The following is a 21332-nucleotide window of genomic DNA, read 5'->3' on the forward strand; positions in this document are numbered from 1 at the left end:
TCCATGGCTCCAGGGAGCTGCAGAAGCTCCTCAGCTGATGCACTGGAAGAAGTAGCCCAGAAGAGCAGGAGTCATGCCTGCTCCTACATCCATCAGTTGGAAAGCCCTTACAACGTGGGCAAAATCCTGCCCTTCCAGCCCTTCAGTGGACCCTTCAGTCCAGCTGGGAGATGCCTCCCTTACTTAGGACTCAAGGCCCTGAGCTTGGACCCTTCTGGAAGAGGTCCATGTGACAGCTGCCTCCTTGTGCCTCCTGCGTGCCCAGGAGCTCCCTATCCAAAGGTGCCTGACAACAACAGCTCCCAGTAAGCTCCCCTGGGAGCTGCTGGGGGTCAGCACCACTAAAAATCCAGGTATTTGTGGCTTTCGAAAAACACTTAAGAGATTCAACTGGGAATCCAAACCCACAAAGCCTGATGCAGTCATTGACAGCATTTCCAGAGACGACCTGGCTCAGACTCAGGAACAGTAAATAACATAATTTGCTCAGATTTGGAAGACTTTAACCAGCAGATTAGCACTTTTAAGGAAACTAGCACTCTTTCAAAGCTTGTCCTACCCATGGTGCAGTACCCACCAGAAGGTAAATTAAAAAGGACGAGTAACTTTTTTTTAGTGTTTATTGAGACTTGCCTTTATACACAAGGGACTGGTGCTCTGATGCTGTCACAAGTGAACCCAAATAAACCCTGCTCAAGTGTCAACAAGCAATTAACTCACTGAATTTAAATTATAACATTATTACACATCAATAATAAATTAAGACTATTGCCTAGTAGTTGCAGATAATTTAAAAAAAAATCCTTGTCAAAAGTAAAAAAAAAACAATGCAAACACAAGAACAATGAAACACACACAACGATGTTGCCAATAAGTTAACAGAGTAGCACACACACATAATGGTTTTCCAATAACTCAGGGTGCACTGCCAGCGATGCTAAAATCCATTGCAAGTGCTGCAGGTGAGCTGATGCTCCGGTGGGAAGGAAAGCCCAGGCTACCAGGGACAGCATCAGCCACTGCGCTCCGCTACTCACACCTGGCTTCCCCCAGCTTCTAACTGCCTCGACTGAACTAAAGTTGGTTTGGAAGCTGCCTTTATCACTTAAAACCCTTCAAACACACATTTTGCTCATGAATTCTTACTTTTTCTTAGTTCAAGTATAGAAGGAACTGGTATAAGCTAACCTGGTATCACAGGTATCAATGCCATTAAAAATCAGTCTGAAAGCACACTTTAGTTTAAGCAAGATCAACTTTGTAGACAAGTGCATAAGCAAAACTGAAGCAAATCCTTTTTCCACTAAAACAATGCTGTATATTCAAGGATTTATGTTGGTTTAACACGTGGATTAGACATGAATAAATAAATAATTGAGCCACTGACACTTGTGCATGTAGACGAGGCCTTATACACTTTGGTCCTAGACAGCTGATAGCTTTCCAGGCCTGGATTTCTCTGACGCTGCCCGCAAGTGGCATCTTTGTGATTTGGATTAATGGCCACTCTAAGGAATTTTGACGAAATTGGCATTTTAAGATATCACCCAAACCAGTCTGTGCACACCAGGGTTTTCAAGTAAAGAAGGACTTTGCACATTATCATCCAGGCTGTCTCCTCGCTACACTGCTAAAATGCAGTGACAGCACTGCCGCTGTCAAACGGGATTCCTGCTACTGGTGTCAAACGTGAACTTAAAAGATCACAGTCAGTATGGACACGTGCCCAGGGCTGATACTTGCTGGAAGAGTTAGCCACATACTTTAGCAAATAATACTAAACTTTAAGCAGGTTAACCCTCTCTCTAAGGTAATGCCGACCAAGCCCTCACTGGGTTAGCCTTCAGAGAACCAGCTGTGCATGTGGGTAGGGAGCGCCGTATGGGAGTCCCCTGCCACGTGGTGTGGGCTGGCCAGTAGTTCTAGGAGGAGCAAAATTGCACGTGACCTGATACTGTTTTAATGTCCAGTGCTTCCCATTATTATATATGCACAGCTCCTGAAGGTCTTGCATAAGTGCAACCGCACTTCTGAGAGAAGAGAAGCCCAGCTAGTCTCCAAAATATAGGTAATAAAAGCCAGCGCCATCTCCATGCTACCCTTTCTCATATTTCCCTCTCAAAGCACAGACAGTAAGCAAATTTTATGGTCACCACTCCTAGCAAGATGGAAACCACCATGAGCAAGGGTTTCGAGCTCCAATGCCAAACACACTGCATCATGGCAGAGCATTCCTGACAAAATTCTTCACTTTTGAAAATTTAAGGCACCAAATTGAGCAAAAATGAGGGGTTTCCATGCAGCTTGGTGTCTTCAGAGCTGGTATATGCAGCCTGTAGAGCTCACTTCGTGAGGGCACAACAAGCAAACTGATTTACTCAGCTGCCCCTGCAAAAGAGCATGCACAGCCACGGGCGAGTTTCAATTTAAGCCTACAAGTTAATCAAACAGCAGATTCAGTCAGAAGTCCAAAACAGGAAGATAGACACTAATATACAGTACTGTAAGGCACTCCTACTGGGAAGGGAAAATTGGAAAGCAAATTACGATGGAGAGAATGATCAGACTCGACTAGCTCAAAAGCAAGACAATGAGCTCAAAGTCTGCCTGTAGGCTCAGCACTGTGAGCAAAGATAGGGACAGAGACAGTGAGAGAAAGAGGGGGGACTGGCTTGCAGCTGAGCAGCAGAAAAAAAGAGAGACGATTATGATGATTATTTGATTACATTTCTTTTATACAGATCAACAGTCAGCTGCAATCCAGGCGGTGACCTTGGAAAGCCCAGGAAACCCAGTGGCTTCCATTGCTACAGGGAAAAAGCAAAATACAACTGTGCAGCTTCCACATTTCACTGTAAACAGACACCCTCCGCTTTTTTTTTTTTTTTAGGTCTTTCAGGACATTATCATTAATCCATTATAACACAAACAGTATCTTGATATTAAGAGAAGCCTGGACAAGAGGAGCTCTAGAGGTACCCTGATGATTCACTCCTAACAGGGCCATCAGAGCCTGGGGAGTGTTGTGAAAAACTCAAGTTCCTCACCAAAAAGTACCTTCTCTCACTTACCTAGGAAACCCTCACAACTGCCAATTCCCATCATCCCAGCAATGAGCTCATATTGGTATGTGCCAGCCAGGATATTGTGTCACATCACAAAACCATCATTTTTCATCACCTAAGACAGACCAAAAAAAAAGCCATAGAAAGAGTTCTACCTAAGAGATCCAAATTTCTCTTTTTATAGGTTGATAATATTAAAAAAAAGCTGTGGTTTGCATCCCCTAGGTAGGTCCTTCTTCCCATTAAAGGAAAGCTAGAGGGTCAGGGTAAAGAGGAAAAGAGACTTGAATAAAGATCTCTACAGTGTACTAGATTAAAATAATCTCAGACTAACTAAACTGAGATGAGAAGTTTCTAAGTAGTTGTAGAGGGTCAGGCTATAGTCCATTGCAGTGAAGCACCCTATTTCTATGCTGATTACGAGTTCTGTACAAGCAAAAGTAGTAACTGAATGTACAGATCAATTCCTCCTCTAACAGCTATGAAAGCCCCTTCTCTGTGGAGGAGACAAACAGCACATTTTATTCTTGATTCATAATGACATGCTATTATTCAAATTTATTTCATGCGTGGGCAGGACGAGACTAGAAGTACTAATACATAATTTCACCTGCGTGTGGTGGGGGAGAGAGTTGTACAATCCGGAAAGACCTCGGGTACTTTTTCCAGCTCATGCCCACCCAGAGGACTGCAAAGCAGAGCCACGTGCAGGCTATGGGCTGCAGAATGGGAAGAGAAGCAGGGGGGACCAGCATGCAGCACTATTAGTAGAGCAGAGACAACCACACAAGGGTACAGCATTGTCTGAAACCCAAACCACCCACAGAACCCTGGGCTGTCTCCTGCCTAACAGATGGCTCTTGCAAGAAAACTGTCCTTTTAGAGTTGGGTCTTTTGAGAGTTAGCAATGTGAACAGTAGTTTCAGTTTATTCTTTTGCCTTGCAGTCCTGAAAAATGAATAGGGTTTGTTCCTACTGCGCTGGCACCTTCTGAGGGCAGGATCAAGCCTTTCATTATGCTTACGAAAGGTAGTGACAGAAGACTTTATCCTACCTGTTCATATGGAATTACTTTTTTGGATAGGAGCTAGGCATCCCTGAGAGGAAAGCATCTTCCACATTACAGTCTGCTCCTATAGGTACCGTGAGAAGCTATACTACTTTTTCAAAGCAGAAATTAACATGTATCCATTTTAGGAACTGGCTTGTTTACAACAACATTGGATTTTAAAGAAATGAATCTGATCTGCATTGTACGCTATCCTTTTACATAAAGCTTTGGGCGCTGCCAGCATATCTTAACAACACACTTTTGCTCTTTACCCTTAGTAATGGCAGTGGTTCCAGAATGGCAGTGGTTCCAGAATGGCAGTGGTTCCAGACCCATGACTGATTGCAGTGGTTTTGCTGAGATCATACTCTCTTTTTCTGTAAATTTCCATTAGCAAAGAAACTGTTCTGTAGTATCTGTACAAACCCAGAGTAACTCCAACACTGTCTGTGTTGTTATTCCAGAATTCAACTACAATATCTAACCACCCACACAACTGGTACTTTGGAGATTAGGACATCTGTCAAACTAACTAATAGTTTGCAATGTCTGAACCTTGAGACTCCATAGGGTTTTTGACAGTGCACACAAGCAGCCTTCTCTAAACCAAGCTGGACATGAACCAGTGCTGTAAGGTATCTTAAATACCAGAGCATGATGATATGAAAAACACCGCCTTTTCTTCTTTAATGATCCACCATTATGTCCAGAGCTAATTCAAAATCATACCTGCCAGATTCTGACAGTTTCAGAGCTACTGGTTTTGCCACAGCACTCGTTGTAGTGACACATGCTGAAAAACATAGGAGCATACTGTTTATTCAGCCAGTACCACTGCAGTTCCTGTTTGCATGACTAATTCCACAATACTTCCCCAGTGTTTGCATTTGTGAACACAGAGGGAATACTTCACGTGGGAATGGACTTACAAGGAATGTTTTATCTTTAAGGATGATAGCTGAAAGCAACTCATTTCACATGAGGAACAGTGAGCTGAGACCGAGACACTGCTGTGCAGGGGAAGTATTAATTTTAGTGACAAAGGTGCATGATTCACCAGGTTTATTAAATATGGGAATCTGGATACTACTTTGCCAAGAACATGGAAAAACCCTCACTTCCTTCCAAAGCATTCCACTGAGAGAAGGACTTCTGGAAAAGAAAGGCACTGGTTGTCTAATGTATACAGATATAAACATGCTTTTATATATATATATATAGAGTAGTTGCACTCAAATTTGAGAAAGCTCAGATTCAGCTACTGTCTTTGACTGGAGGCTGGAAAAGGTAACCACTTATACTCCAGTACAAGGCAATTCGTTGTAGCATTCTACCTTTTAAGGTAAGCATGATGTACCCTGGTTTTTTATTTAAAATACTTCAGCAATTAGCAAGGTGCTTCAGTGATCAAGACTGCTTTCTGCCTTGAATACAACAGCCTGCAGACTATATAGGAAGCAAAGATCAGTATTCTGTATTTTCACAAACCTGTGTGAGAGGAAAGGAAAAATTCACATGCACGTGACTGGCTTTTTTCTCTTGAAACCATATTTGCTTTCTGCGTATAGATGTGTGTGTGTATATATATGTGAATGCTTTCATATGTATGTAATACACATATTACTGCAGGGTCTGGAGAAAGAGTTAAGAACGTGGACTGGAGGGAGGATGATCTCTAAGTGCCCACTGGAGGTGAAGCCGCAATGAATTCAACATACTGCCAGTGATGACACACATCTCCCCAGTTAAATCCATCATGTACTCCCCTTTCACAATGTATGTAATTCACCATGTTTAATACTTCCCTGTGTTCCAGGTGTGTGGAGCAGAACCATACCTAGAGGAACTTCGCTCTCTACCACCCAAGTCACTACAGAAGTATGAAATCCCTTAGAGCTCGCAGAGAACGCAGGACGCAAGTTGCACATGAACACATCAAACTAGTGTTTCACAATTTTGGAGGTATTTTCTAACTAATGTGGGCAAGACCACTTTCCTGACTATCAGTCTAACAGGTTCAGGTTAGAGACACATTTGAAGTAAACTTCATGAAATAAAAACAAAACCAATGTGGATACTTAAAATGTCTTAAAACGTGAGACTAGCAGGAGGTCAGAACCAACATCATGTTACTGGAGATGAGGATGTGGCCTCACATAGATCAAGAATAACCAGTGTAAAACTCAATGGACTTCAGTGACAGAGCTTAACCAATATATTCAGCCTGAACAAAAACAGTAGCAAGTCCCCTGCTTATCTGCATATGGAATAGTTCACTGGGGTGGTTATAAATATATAAACATAGCTCAAATAATCATTCTGCATCTTATGTTTGCAAGCACCCCAGATAAGGTTTGATGGGAGATACTTTTCTTTCCTCAGGGAGGAGTGACATGTAAATGCACTGATCCTTTAAAAATAGCTCCCTGGAGACATGAGAAAATGGAACCACATGTCCACATCAGAAGGAGCAGGTGGGTTTAAAATCATTACTGCCCTATTGGGTTCTGTGAAACACCTCACCAGAACCTCTGCCAAGGCTTATAATAAATAAATAATACACATAAATAAGTAGATGATTCATCAATTCTAAATGAACAACATAAAAATTAATGTGGTCATGACAGCAAATACTTTCTGCCTTGAGGAAAAGTCTTCTCCAGAGGTGGAAAAGAAAAAGTTGGGTGCTTAATTAGCTAGACCTAAAGCATTTCAAGTAAACCACACTTCGTATGAGAGCTCATGGCTGGACTTCAATGCAAAATGCAGTTTAGCCATTGGTATTTTAAAGCCAACAAGGCTTTATGGCCACTTTGGCAGCTGCTATTCACAGATGAAGAAGGTCAGATATTATTTTGCAAAAAGGTTTCTGCCTGGCTAAGCTGAGAAGTTGCTTGAGCTGGCAGCTGGGAAATGGATTCTCTTCAGGCTGGCCACTGCCTTAAGGAACTCATGTGTTCTGATATGACAACTCAAACATGTTGCAAGACTCTTCGAAGTTCTCATCCATATTCAGCCGCCTCCAGAAGGATTTCTGCTTCTTCTGCAATTCTTTACGCACACACCTGGGGCATGGTACAGCCTTCACTTTGCACTCAGAGTGGAAGACAGCACCACAGCTTTCACACCTGCAAACACAAATTAGTGTCAAAATTGAACGACAATATAGGACCAGAGCATGCAATGGACTTCACATGGATTGTGGGCAGTAGACATTCCTTCAAACAGTTCTGGTAGCTCAGAGTGCTGTTTCAAAAGAGTGGAGTTGTGAAAGACACTGGCTTGCCCACACCTCTGCTGGTGTAAAGCTACTCAGGACCACTAAAATAAGTTGACTTGCATTCATTTGCAATTGCTGAGAACCTGTCCCAGCACTTCTGCTTCACAGACAGAAATTTTTAGGATTAATACTTATCTTCTTATTAACCAGCATTCAGGTCTATCACAGAATAGACATCAATTTTGTTTTATGAAAGACAAGTTTGCTGCTTTGGTTTGTAAATGAAGAGTAACAATATTCATTTCCATTAAGATATATTTCAGCATTTGCAACAGCCAAGATATAACATTTTCCTCATTGAAGTTCCAGTGGTCAGCGGTTCTGGAAAGAGTAAAGTACTCCAACAGCAGGAGAAGTCGTCATTCCACAAAGTAAAAAATGAAACAGAGGTAGGTGATATTTTCTGCTCTGTGTCCTGTGAAGATCGGAGTAGATCAACACAATTATAGCTTCTGGCATTCAAAGCTGTGCTATTCTGTTCTCAAATGTGATATTATGACTTCAAACAAATCAACTGCTCAGACAATATGACTGGATTACTGTTGGGGCACTCTGAGGCAATGGAGGTAATGTCACAGCAGATCAAACCCCAGTTCCAGATGGCTGTGGAACAATGAAACATCTGGTGATCACAGAGTGGGCTACAACTAAACAGTTGGATATTCTCAGCCTTTCAATGCAAGTAACTATCTGTAGTGATGAGTGAAGCCACTACAGCTTTGTAACCAAATGAAAAAAATAAAAGGATGACAGTGTCAGAGGTACAAAGTCTTAGATTCCAGTTGGATAATCAAATAATGAAAGCAACAAAACATCAAACTTTAGAGCAATTTTGAAATACAAATGAGGGGTGCTGGTCACCCTGGTGATTCTGTGGGAAGTCTTGAAATGCCTTGCAGTTTTCCTTTTTCGCAGCTATTGTAGTCAAATGACTGTGAGAATTCAAGTGTCCATTCTTATATCTTTAGTGGGTTTTTTTGTTTGTTTGCTTTGAGCTTTTTTTGTTGTGGTTTTTTTTTTTTTCCTTAGAAATAAGGAAATCTTGTCTTCAAGACTGTGAAGAAAAATTGAAAACATGAAGAAACAAACCCCAAACACTAGAAGCCATAACGCAAATTGTAATATCTGGCATGCAGTCTGGCAATACTGAGAGAAGTCCATAAGCTAATACAACCTGTTAGCTATAATAGCTGCATTTGCATCTCACCTTTAACTTTTAAAAAAACTGTTCCTGATCTGGCTGCACTTTACGTTTTATGCATGGGTCCAAACATGGTCTAAACTTTAGTAACTGCAGAGCTTTGAGAAAGCTATGCAGAGGTTTAGTGAGGCACATTTCCAGCTAGCATCGACTGATAAAACCCAAATAACAAATAAGGAAGGCTAAAGAGGCTAAGCATAATACTCTCTTGCAGTAAAACTTGACTATCATATTTCTAAGTCCAGCTAGTGAGTCTAAATCTGGTTTTGAATCAAGAAACTAGCTCACACAGAGATATTAATCATTTCTGTGCTCAGAGAGCGTGTGTTATGGCCCTGATCCAGTGAAGCACATAAACACATGCTTAGGGCTCATATCCCAGTGATTTCCTTGGGATTACTGATCTGCCTACCATTAAGCATGTGCTTACGTGCTTTGCTGGATTGGGATCTCCATGAACAGACATACTAATGGATGAGGGAGAGACAGAGAGGACAGCAGTGTCTTTAAAACTTTACATCATTCTGAACTGACACTAATGGTGATTTTATCAAGCTAATTCTCCCTTGTTAGTCAGCAATTTACAGTGCCCTGGAAGTTGCTAGAGGGTAATGATTGATGAGGAATGTAATTTTGTGCTCTCACATTGCCACTCCCTACGCTCACTCAATATTTCTCCACAGTACACATGGAGGTGACAAAACTTATCAGAAATTGCTGCTGAAATGGATGGAGCAGGATGAGAGGAGCCAGCACACCTGCTCTCCCCAGTCAAAGGCCATCAGCAGAGAAAACAAAGATTAATGGTGTTTAAATTAATGTGAATTCATTTTTCAGAAATAAGCTCAGTGGAAAAAATTTCTCTCATGTCCCTCAGAACCAAAAGAGAGAGAAGAAATGCCTGCACTGTTATTTATTAGAGCTGGTGCAATAGCTGAAGCTCTGACCAAGACCCCACAGTGTCAGGCACTAACCAGAAGCAGTGCAAACAGCCAGCCCCAGGTGTCACAGTCCACTGCAGCCATTGTGACCATCGTTGGTCCATTCTGCTGCCCCCACCCCTGACTGCTGCTCTCAAGACCTATTTTCTGCTTTCTCAGGTGAAGGCTAATGTACTCCCAGCCCCAGTCGCGGAGTGCAGATGACAACACAACAGCAACCTGGAAGAATGGTGCTCTGATTTGCAGAACAAAGCTGCCTCTTGCTTTCTGTAGGGACAGGTAGAGAGGATACCTGGGTCAGCCTTCACTGCATGCTTGTATCCCCTCGCTGCTAAAGAAACACAGTCACCAGGGCGGGGCGGGGGGGGGCAATGCTGATCTTGCTCTACCTTTGTGCAAATGGTAAGTTACTCCCTTTAAAGTAATGGAGCTGTACTACCCCAAGCCATCTATAGCTTTGCTTTTCACCGTATCGAATACAGTCAGTCTTAACTGACCCTGGAAATGTCAACTGGTTGACCATTCCTGATCTCAGTCCCAAGAAATTTTCCAGTGATAACAAAAACCCCACCAAAATTATATACCTTCTCTGAATAGTACAAACAGATTACTTCTTATTTAATCCTGACATCTAATTTTACCTCCACATGTGAGTTTCACAGTTTTTCTTTACTGTTGTTTTCAAGCCTCAGGATTGGAAAATGTTTTTACTTCTCTGGAGAAAAAATACATTTTGTAGTCTATAAAAGGCTCATGCAATAGTTCACTACACTTAGTTATCTTTCCCTTAACCCTTGTTGTTGTCATAGGTAATTCAGGTACAATTCTGAATCCTGACTTCTTTGGCTAGAGGCCAAGAAGTCCCTGCATCTTTTGTGAGACTTCTATATACCACTGATAATAAGCTGATGAGCCCATAGCCATTCAGGCCTTTCATGTTTCCTTCTTTAATGAATGATATTACGATACTGCACATTAACAGCATCTTGCTATTTTTCAAACATTATTTGAAGAACTGGTGAACATTGCATGTTGTTTTCATACAGACTTTCAGTCTCCTAAGAAGGCATCTGGAATAGCTTCCTCTCTATTACAGTGTTTTCTCTCTTTTTTTCTCTTTCCTGACCAACTCAATTTCTGTTGAGACTATAGGGGGTGTTTCATGTGTGAAGGCTGTTTTACTTGTTTGAACACCAGAGTAACAAAAATGCAGAGAATTATTCAATCCTTTAAATAATTTCTATGGCACTGAAAAGTGTAAGAGAGAAAGGGCAAAGCTCTCCACAGCCAGACAGGCATTATAATGCTCTTATTATCATCATTACTAGTTACAAAAGAAAAGCCTTTCTATATTAAAAGCATAAAGTCATTCGTTGTATGCTGAGGAAATGTCAGTGTTAGTATTTCCCATTAAGTCTGGGCATTTGAAACATATCAATATGTGGTAAATTGTAAATTCTGGCAAATTCTTTTCATGCTTCCCACATGTATTTCACAGGCCTATGGCTCAAGTAATTCTAGATTTTGCACAACCAATTGATTATACTCTTATTTCTCCTCTGTACTGCACCACCATTTAGGTGTCCATGGGTAAGATCAGGTGCCCAAAGAGGGGGGGTGCAACACAAAGAGGCCTCAAAGACCTTCCACCCTAAGCAGACAAAATAAACCAGGGATTATCAACTGGTGGCCCAGGATGTCATCCGAAAGACAGTTTTATTTGTCTCCTTGGAACCTTACAGGTTGACAGACTGACCAGTGTGACTGTGGCGGGATGAAGCTGCTGGCACTAGTAAGGTTTATTAGGACAGCTTCAGTACCACGCATGTGGGCTATACCTCTCTGGCTTCCAAACACCAAGCAGGGAATCAAAGCAGCTCATGGTTATGCTGTTCGTCCCTGAAAAGAACAAACAGTGGATGACAGACACACCGCCACTCCCACCTCACAAATGGGAAATGAGGTGAACTGACTTGCTCAAGGTCAGCCAGGAGCTCCTTACAAGAGCTGAGAAGGGCAAAGAGCTCCCCTGTCTCGCTGCAGTGCCATATTCACCCACCACCCTTTGTCTTGTAACTTTATACATTAACTTTCATTTTTTCATTTAAAAAAAGCCCACTTCCTCTGTGCTAGACCTTTCATGCAGTTGCTCAAGTGAATAATCCCTTGAAAGAAATTTCAGTAAGGATATGATTTAGGGCTGAACCCTTCATTGACTAGAACTCTTCAGGTTTTTTTCCTTCCCTCCATGCAGAGTAAAAAGAAGATAAAATGGCGTTGTTCATTATGTTTTCTTTAGATGATGCTATATATTCACCAAGCATCTGAAATACTAAGCCACCTGTAACTTGGCTATTAAAAAACCCCAAAGAGCAAACCACAGTAGCTGAAGTAAGCCTTGCCTAGGGATTCCAGCATGATCACCATCCCACGCTATGCACATGTGCTTGTCTGCAAGTATTTCTGAATTGCTCAGCTGTGAATATCACAGACGCGCCCTTCAAAACTCTGAGACTTTAGCAGAACACAAAGAAAAGGAAAACAGACTAGCCTGTGTTCACTTAGAACACAAAAAAAGCCCCAAAGGCAATCAATGCCTGACACACACGTGCAGCAATATTATTACAGTTGCCTAGGAACCAACGCAAGGAGCCTGCCTAGGGAGGGACACTCGTGCAGTAAATGAATGGAAGAAAGTTGGCACTAACATGACATTGATTTGTCCCTATAAGGAGCTTGTTAAGATAATGCCTTGTATGACATGCTTACGGTCTTTACTAGACACGGGGGGAGGGGGGGGTTAAATACCATACTTAAAAATTGGCTTCTGAAAAATTTGCCTCCGAAGGGGAAAAAAAAAAAAGCCAAACAAAACCAGAGCAGAGCCCTCTACCCAGGCCCTCAAATTGTAACATGTCTGAAAATCACTCTGAATTTTTAGTTCAGTATTCAGGGAGTCAGCAGTGATTCAAAGCATAACCATAGTTTTCCTTTCCATATAACTGCTCATCAGATGGGGGTTACCCTTGATATGCCAGCACAGCTTGAAGACAATCCTCATTTATAATGGCACGGCTTGGTCCTGGGCTGGCCCCAGAGGGTACAAAACCAGCAGAAATAACTGTAACTGCCAACCATTGCCCCAGCTCGTGTGCTGGGAGAACTGATGCAGAGGGGTGAGCTGGTTACAGGTGGCAGCTAACAAGGGGTGTACAGCGACCGCCAGCCTGTACTGATGGGACTCACCAAATAGAGCGCCCACCGTCTGCACCTCTGGAACAGCTGCAGGGACCAGCCCAAACACAGGCTGACATGGCATCTGTGACCAACACCACCACTGCTGCTCTAGTAATGCCACCCCAGGATGGCTGAATGACATGCTACCCAGTGTCCCTGAATGAAAACTGCCAGACCAGGGTCTGCTCCCTTTTACCTAGCATGGTTTAGACTGAACTGCTGGAGAAGTGCCCCAGGCAGGGGAGGATGAATGAATAAGCCCCTGTCCTGGCTCTGCCACCCAGGGCTTGCCACAGGGTGCCTCCCCGTTTGTCCCATCTCTTGCCCCTTGTCCTGTCATGCCAGCACCCACTGCCAAGGTCAACTGCATCCAACAGATGTGCAAAGTGGTCAGAGATATTAAAGCCTCACAAATGAGGGGAAAAGCGGGCAGCTCACTGGAGGGGAGAGAAAACCACCAGTGCTCCACCACCAGTGAGGCGGGGAGCCTCAGTGTCAACTCCTCCATTGCTAGACCCAGAGAAATCACAGAGCAGGCCTTCGTTTTGGGTGCTCACAGAACAATTTGTTACCAGCCACGGCTGAACAAGAACAGCTTGATTTAACCACCAGCTATCCTCCTGCTACAGTTGCATACACAGGCTGAGTTACCGCACCAGAGCACAGCAGCAGGGTCAAGCAGGAGCAGAATGATCCTGCAGCTCCCAGACCCCTCTTCGCAGAGCTCTATTGCTCCTGATTAAGGAGGGGAGCGTGTCCTCAGCTCCCTGCCAGCTGTGGCTGCAGGGATTTATTCTACACTATCTATGTATATTTCCATACTTGCATCCAGCAGAAGAACTAAGGACTGACTGTTGGCCTCAGTACTGCACTTCACAAGTGGTCTAAGTTCAGAGATCCCAAGCCAAGTAACGTGGCCTGTACATAGCAGTTCACAAGAAATCCGTAAAGGGGCACTAAAATCAGTATTAAAACATTTAATCTGAAACTCCCGTGATTACACTTTAGTCAGTGGAGCTAAGTTACCTTGGAAAGGGGAAAATCCCTACACATGGTAGACCCACTACCTGCAAACCACTGGAGAGGCTGAGATGCCACAGAGAATCAAGTGTTTACATTGCTCAGACATATATCCTCTGCCTCTGCTAGCTGCCACATCATGAACTGGACTTCACCCCTCTACCTCTCCTATTATTAATGAACTGTATTCACAAAGGGGTGGCTGAAGACCTAAAAGCAAAGAGTCAGGCAATACTATTAACAGTAATATCATAAACTGCCTTCAACCATTATAATTTCACTGCATGATTCTGCTACTTTGCATTTTTCTGTAAGTCTCAAGTCTGGAAATCCTCTGATTAAGCCAGGATTTATGCTTTTAATAAAAAAGAAAGGCAAAGGCACCCGGACTTCACAGCTCTGCCATAATGTTGAAGACATGCCCACCTGGACCCAAGATGGAAAAAAGGAACTTAACATTAAAAAAAAAAAATAAGTATATAAACAACAAGATCCTTAAGGTAATCTTAGAATTTCTGAGTTCTTAAGAGTTTGCAGTGTTGGCTTTCATGGGCTAAAAAGCAATTGAAAAGCTGTTGTCTGGTCTACAAGGAACCATATTTGGAGGATGGAGCAGTCTATCTTAAAAGGGGATTTCGCATGAGGAAGGAGGAGGAAGAATTAAAAGGTCCTGACTGGCAAGTTGGAAATATCTAGAGCGAGGAAGAAGGCACAGCAGGGAACCTGCAAAATAAAACTGGAAACAAGATGGCTGCCATGTTCAGCCAGCAAGGAAGAGCACAAGGCAGCACTGCAGAGACCTTCCTACTTGAAATAAGTATCTGCCACTACACTGAACATTCTAGTTAATGCCACTCTGACATGAGGCAGGTAAAACCAACCTCTAAAGCTAATTCAGTTCCAAAAATACAATGCTTGAAGAAAAAGCCAGTATATTTTAGCTCTTTCTTTTTATGTATTCTAGACAACATTACTGCGCTACCCTGCACAGACAAAAATCAGAAGGTCTGGGCCAGAAGATTTTGACCAGTTTTGACAGATTCAGGTGAAACTAAATTATCAAGAGAACTTAACATCTACTTAGGTGCCTAAGTTTCTTTAAAGAAAGTGCTGAGCAGATCACTTCAGGGTGCTTTGAACCAACTATCAACATCCGATAAGCTAAGCTCTTTCAAAAATTAGGTACTAAGCTACTAACACAGCTCAGGTGAACTGGGCTTGCAGAAAGGCTGTCTAGCATAAAACAAACTAATCAAAGCAAGAGGGAAGGTGATGTACTTCAAGTGATGCCTTTGACCTGTGCCAAGGTATTTCCTGTAAATGCTCTATACTACGTATTTCAGTCTTTCCACCTAATATCTAACATTCTCCCAAATGCTCAAAGCTGGTTTTGTCCGGTGACATAGCATCCATAACACAGTGAGCTGTAATCTTGCAAAGACTTTGGCAAGCACATAAAGCTAAGCGCACAGCCTCAGAGGCTTTAGTAAGACTTCTCACTATGTATAAAGTTAAGTACATTCATTGGTCTTATCAGGATGGTGGCCAAAGATTATAGAGGCATCCAAGCTGGTTGATATAGTCAAGCCTGTTCTGTGGCATATCTATTTTAAACTTGGGTCTTCTGGTTTGTATCTTAAAAGGTCTACATGTCTTAACTGATCTGCAGAACAAATTAACTTCGCAAAGTGAAAACAGTTTAGCCTTGATAAATGAATACGAACACAAAAGAGCAGCTCTCCATGGTTCACATACATCTATAGTCACCACATAAAAGGCAAGGAATTGACTAAATGGTTCTTAACCAAGCAAGTAGCTTTACCAGCAAAACACAACAAATTGCCTGTGAAAGTAGTCACTAGGATGCTGACACACAGGCAAGACCAAAACTTCAGTAGCATATAATAGCAATAATCTTAACCATAACTGTAATTACTTAATTATCTAATTGGACAGAAAACCCTTTTTAATGAATAATTGTATTCTTGTTCCAATGGTATTTTTCTCAGTATTCCTTAAGATTTAAAACTTATTAAAAATTGTTCTAGGTTATAAAACAAATACAGCCACATTTTATAGACAACAGTACCACTACATGGGCATTTTCTTTTCACTTCTGCTTTTTTTTTTTTAGTTTTAGGAGAAAGAAACAAAAACTTTTCACCACGTTAATGAAAAACAAGTAATATCAGAACAACTTGAGGGGCAGTGCCTGGCTGCTAAGAAATGGACAAAGATAGCTCTAACAAGCCAGTTTATAACCAGGGCTATTGAAACTCACTTCACAACACTTGTAAAAATAAAATTAGTGATATAATAGGATAATTTTATATGTTTATTTGCTAAATTTAAGCTCAGGGCAAATATAGTCCAAGAAATAAAACAGGAGGTAGATGCTTAGGTTGTTTAAGTTGCCAAAGCTCCAGCAAAAGCAGAGCTGTGAGAGTTTACATTAACTGGCAATTTGCTCCATGAAATGTGCAATTAACTCAGGAGGTTTAAATACAGTTCTCATGATTTAAAGGCCATCAAAAAGATGCCGAAATTGTGAAATGTAGAAAGAACTCTAATGAACTGTTACATAAATATGGGTAAGACAGAAAAGAAGAAAATGGGGGACAGAGGAATCAAACTGACTGGAAGAGGCATCCAAAAGGATGGGACAATTTTTAAGAAATTGTTTAACTACTGAATCACAGCTTTCATTAAGGTCTGTGCAGAATGGCCACCTCCCAAGAAAAGCCGCAGAAAGGAAATATCATTAGAAAGCTTATGACTTTGTGAGCCCACCCTTACATTCAAGGCAGCAAACTGTTGCGCTGTATTGTTGAGCAGGATGTAAAGAGCCTGCCAAGCACAGCCCACAGACCCGCTAATTAAGTGAACTGATTGTGTTTGTTTTGGAACCGTTTGCCAACAAAGGAATGTGTCATGCTGATTAGTGAGAGAAGGGTATGTAATATATGTGTATTCAAACCCTGAGGAGTGCATAACCCAGGTATTCACTCTGTTTGCTCAAGGACTGACAAAAATGACTCTCAAGCAAATAACCTGACCAAAGAGAAACTCCAGCCCTCAAGAGGGGCCCTCCTTTTCCTTCAGCTGTATCTATCTAAAGAAGACCCATCCTTCATCAATTCCTACTGAAGACTGCTCCAGAAACTGCTAAGAATATTTTGGAGAAAAATACTCTCTCCACCTCAAAGCTGACCTAAGAGACCATGGAGATGGAAAGGTAACAGCCAGCTGAGAACCACCTTGGAATTATAATGGCCTCTCTGACAGCTGTCACTCTTCTCTCCGAAGAGCGAGAAAAGTCAGGGAGGTAGCCAGGAAAACAAATGCCAGCTCAACACAGACACACCACACACCCTCAAAAAGACTTCACTTTTTAAACATTCAACAGAGAGGTGAATTTTGCAAAAGCTGTCATGCACCCTAACAGCCCAGTTTGCTGGTAGAATTAGTAGCATGCTGAAAAGTGAACAAGCAACATTCAAAAGCAAGAAGGAAAAACATGGTCTTCAGAGCTCAGCTGCTCTTCCCTCTTTAACTCAGCAGCTACATCCAAGGTACTTGGCAGTCTAGTACTGAGTACAAGATGTGAATATTATGCTGTAAACAGCAATTCCAGAAAACCAGTATGGAGAAAGGGAATCGTAGTCAATTCTCACTGCACACTGTGGACTCACAATAGCACAACCAAATCACAAATCTGAGCTAACTGTTTACTCAGAGCTCTGTATGACACTTAACTAACAAGGAAAGCTGAACACCTCATCAGAAACTTCAGGTATAACTGCAAGTCTTCACACATTTTATGACTTGCCATTCCATCTGCCACAGGTTACTCTGTACATCTACCTATTTCTAGCTAGCCTCCTCACCTTACACTTGCCATTGTAGTGGTCAGCACACCTACCTCAGAAATATCTCTCATCTGTAAGAGACGGAAACAAACACAAAATGCCTCTACCTGGCCTTCTTCCTCACTGCTTTGCAGCTGATGGAGCTGCACAGTAAAACACATAATCTCCTCTGTTGGAGCCTGAAGGTGGAAAAGAGCAAAAATATAGAATAGAAATAATCTGGTTAGTTTCAGAGGTGCATGTGCACACACGAGTAGTAATCAGATGGGAAAACTAACTAGGAAGGGAAATGGAAAATGCTGGAGATAAAATCAAGTTTTAGTGATAAGGAGTACAAAAGGAGTCAGCAGAATGACCTCTGACAAAATAAGAAAGAGAAATATTGGACAACCTTTCATGCTGATTGTTTTTTAATTAAAATCATTAACAAAGACCGCTGTCTTTGGCATGACATCAACCATGACTTCACATTTGTGAAACATGAACAAAAGTCCTTTCTGGTTTCTAATTCACATAAAAACAGGAGGTAGAGCCACTTCTTTTGGCTTTCACTGAACTGCTGACAAATACTATTTGATTCCAGAAGGTTTTAAACTCTGTAATTGCAAGGTATGTCTGATCTCAGCTGAAGGGCGGGGCAACAATATAGACCCAACAATGTTTTTGTGACCAAAACCGCCCAGACAAATCAAATGCACAGACATTTCAAGTAAACCTGTCTTCCCCAATGCTCTTACATGTTCTCATCAATCTTTTGGGAATATCTTCAATTGCCTTTTATACAGTCTCAATAGACATCTTATGTTTTATGTTATCTTAGTCTCTCTCTTTTTAACTCAGCCTATCTCACCATGCACCCTAGATACATTATCTCTTGAAAACCATTTATAGAGCTCAGCTGCACACCTTGTTTAGCTTATGCCCACTGCTTTGTCAATGCATTTTTTAGAATTAGAGTCTGGAAAAAGAATGTGCAAACAGTCTTTGAAACGCAGGTCAGGCTGAAAATCCCCAAAGAGTAGTCCCTGGTTACTTGCAATTTAACATCTTTGTGCACGCAGGGGAATCAGATTCTTAATGAAGCCCTTTTAACAGTCTGGTCCTGATTGTTTCCAAAGGTGGCTCTTCAATTTTTTTTTCCCCTTCAACGGAACACTTTGGAGAGCAAATTAAAATGACTGTATTTGAAACAGCCAGAAAAGTACTTATCTATGGAGGAATGCTGTGCTGTCAGATATACTGTCTTTCTGTTGAGTTAAAAAAAATTAAAAAAAAAAAAGTCTCCTTTATTCAAAATCCAAGACATTTTTGAAAAAGAGTAGTAACACTGCTGCGTTGCCAAGTCTGCTCTGGTTTCCTGCATTTTGCTTCTAGGTTTTCCATGCAACTCCTGTCCCTGACCTGGCATCCAGTACTCCATACAATGTGAAATAAAGGTGCTTTTATTTAATTTAGGACTGGTATATTTATATTTATTTTGTAGCCACCTGAGAATAGCAATCTCATTGAAGAAAAAAAAAAATCTTGCATACATATGCACAGAGCAGTATGCACACAGAAAGCAGAGAATTAGCCATAACATTTCATAGGGAAAACACTTCAAAATAGATGGTTATTGTACTATAATGGACAATCCCAGTACATCACAGGTCCAGTGACATCAGATACCAGAAAGGTGTCCGTGATCATTCCAGGGAATCCATTTGGCTTTTCAGGACACCTTGCAAACTCAGAAGAGCTTTGGATAAATCACACTGTGTGATGCTACTAGGGACTCTTCCCTTTTTGAACAGCTGTTCTGAGACTTACAGGGCTTTGGGAAGTAGCTCTTCCCATCTATTTCCAAGTCTGCTCATGGTGGCCTCCCTGGACCAGTAATCTAGTGTAGTGTCCAGAAATCCCCTGCATTAGTGGGATCCAGTCCCTAGTTATTTAAATAAGAGGTCAGGAGGCTGAGAATCCACAAGGATATGATACGCAAGTCACATGTATGACTGACATTACAGTACCTGCTTGTAGAAATGTCCTCAAAGGGGTAAAGGATTTCTCCATTGTTGCAAATCTCACAGATGAAACCTTTTTGACTACAAAGGCTGCAGCTGTACACATGAGAGGTGGCAAACTTGATTACCTTTCCCAAGAAAGGAGCCAGTTTTCCTTCAATAACCTGAAATGAGGAGAAGACAATATTGAATGAACCCCCCCAAAATGACTAGAACTCCCTGAAGGACTGAGACAGTACTTATTAATACAGAAACACAGCTAAGTGCTGCTGGTTAAAACAACAGGAAATTTACTTTTCAACAATTATAGCTCCATGAAATCACAAATTATAATAGTGGCCAATGAACTGGCAATGATCTAAACATAAAAACAAAGTTACTCTCTCTCTGTAAGTCTCTATACAGCAATAACATACAAGATCAGTAGTCTTTTTAAGTACAACAATGCATTCATATACTAAGGCACAAAAAAGTAGATAGGAAAAGAGTTTAAGTCTTCCATATTATCATCTAACTGACAGCTATGGACACCTTACATTTATGATTTTCATTTCTCGTTATTTTTTATGCACAAATCTCAGTTTGTCTTTGCTCCTTTTTCTCCAAAGCACAATTTTTTTGCATATTTTTTGTGAACAGAACCCTGGCTTTCCTCCTTTAGTCAGGTTGTGTTTCCCATTGAAAACCATTAAAATACAATATTCCCCTCATTGCCAGAATGAATAAATTCTCAGATAAAGCCCTGAATGGGAACTGGTTTTTTCCCCTTCAGTGTCCAGCTCTCAAATCGAGAAGTCCCTCACTGCCAAATAATCCTGCTAGACCATTAGAAGTGATTAGCACTCCCTGTGTTGGTGTGAAAAAACAGCCATGCAGTACAGATTAAACTGCTAGCCACAACACTCATCTAAATTTGTGACTCGGTGACAATGCCTCAATAAGGGGTGCTATTCAGGCAAAATACTTTCCATTCAGATCAAACTTCCAGAGACTTTAAGGAATTCTGCCGGTGTAGGGAATAATGAAGATGGAATAAGGCCCTAAGTGTACATTCTTCTCTCCCAGGCTTCCTGTGGTCTGAATGGCAGCCTGCCAGATTAGTGATAGAAATGTGTCACAGGATTTGATAGTGACCTCCTATAAAAAGGAAAAAGAATGCAATAATTGCTGATTGAAGACTTGCACAGGGCTGTGCCCTGAAACCTAAGAGTGAGGAGATTTACACTTAAATGTGTGCCAGATTCAGTTCAGGCACCCCTTCCCTAAATATGATAACACACCATTTGTAATTTGAATTTAGTGTAAATGAATCTAGAGAAAGCAAAAGTCAAGGCAGAGAACAACAACAGAGATTTTGAAAGCACTCCTCGCCTATGTAAAGTAGAAAGGAGATAAATTTGTGTTCCAGGGCAACTTCCTGTCTGCTAGCCAAGATAGCCACTACTAAAGAGTACACGTGGAAAAGAAGGTGCATAGCACCTGCATAGCATTGATGTTGATGGCATTGAATGGCACGGGCTGAAACGCACCCCCTCTTTGCTTTCAGCTCTAGCCTGCTAACAACATCTGCAACAACAGGAAGCGGCAATGTTATTGCTAGTACTGCAGATAGGACATCTGCTCATGTTAGAGGAAAAATGACATTCCTATTGCATCCTGGTATAG

The 21332-nt window shown here is 41.6% G+C and overlaps 1 protein-coding gene across 5 annotated transcripts in view; it reads right to left on the bottom strand.

Annotated features, from left to right (window-relative positions):
* Window positions 1-5163: 5163 nt before the first annotated feature.
* The window catches only part of PLEKHM3 (pleckstrin homology domain containing M3), an 89361-nt gene continuing 73192 nt past the window's right edge, over window positions 5164-21332 (bottom strand). For 4 of the 5 annotated variants that reach the window (XM_069781715.1, XM_069781716.1, XM_069781714.1 and 1 more), the window contains 2 exons: window positions 19674-19831; window positions 5164-7244 (listed from right to left, as the gene is read on the bottom strand). In XM_069781715.1, the coding sequence (XP_069637816.1) occupies window positions 7067-7244; window positions 19674-19831 (336 nt within the window). In that variant the 3' untranslated portion in view covers window positions 5164-7066. Of the gene's footprint in view, window positions 7245-17771; window positions 17844-19659; window positions 19832-21332 lie in introns of all 5 variants that reach the window. The other variant, XM_069781717.1, reaches the window with a different exon arrangement.

The sequence above is a fragment of the Haliaeetus albicilla genome, chromosome 4, assembly GCF_947461875.1.
Source record: "Haliaeetus albicilla chromosome 4, bHalAlb1.1, whole genome shotgun sequence".
NCBI classification, from domain to species: domain Eukaryota; kingdom Metazoa; phylum Chordata; class Aves; order Accipitriformes; family Accipitridae; genus Haliaeetus; species Haliaeetus albicilla.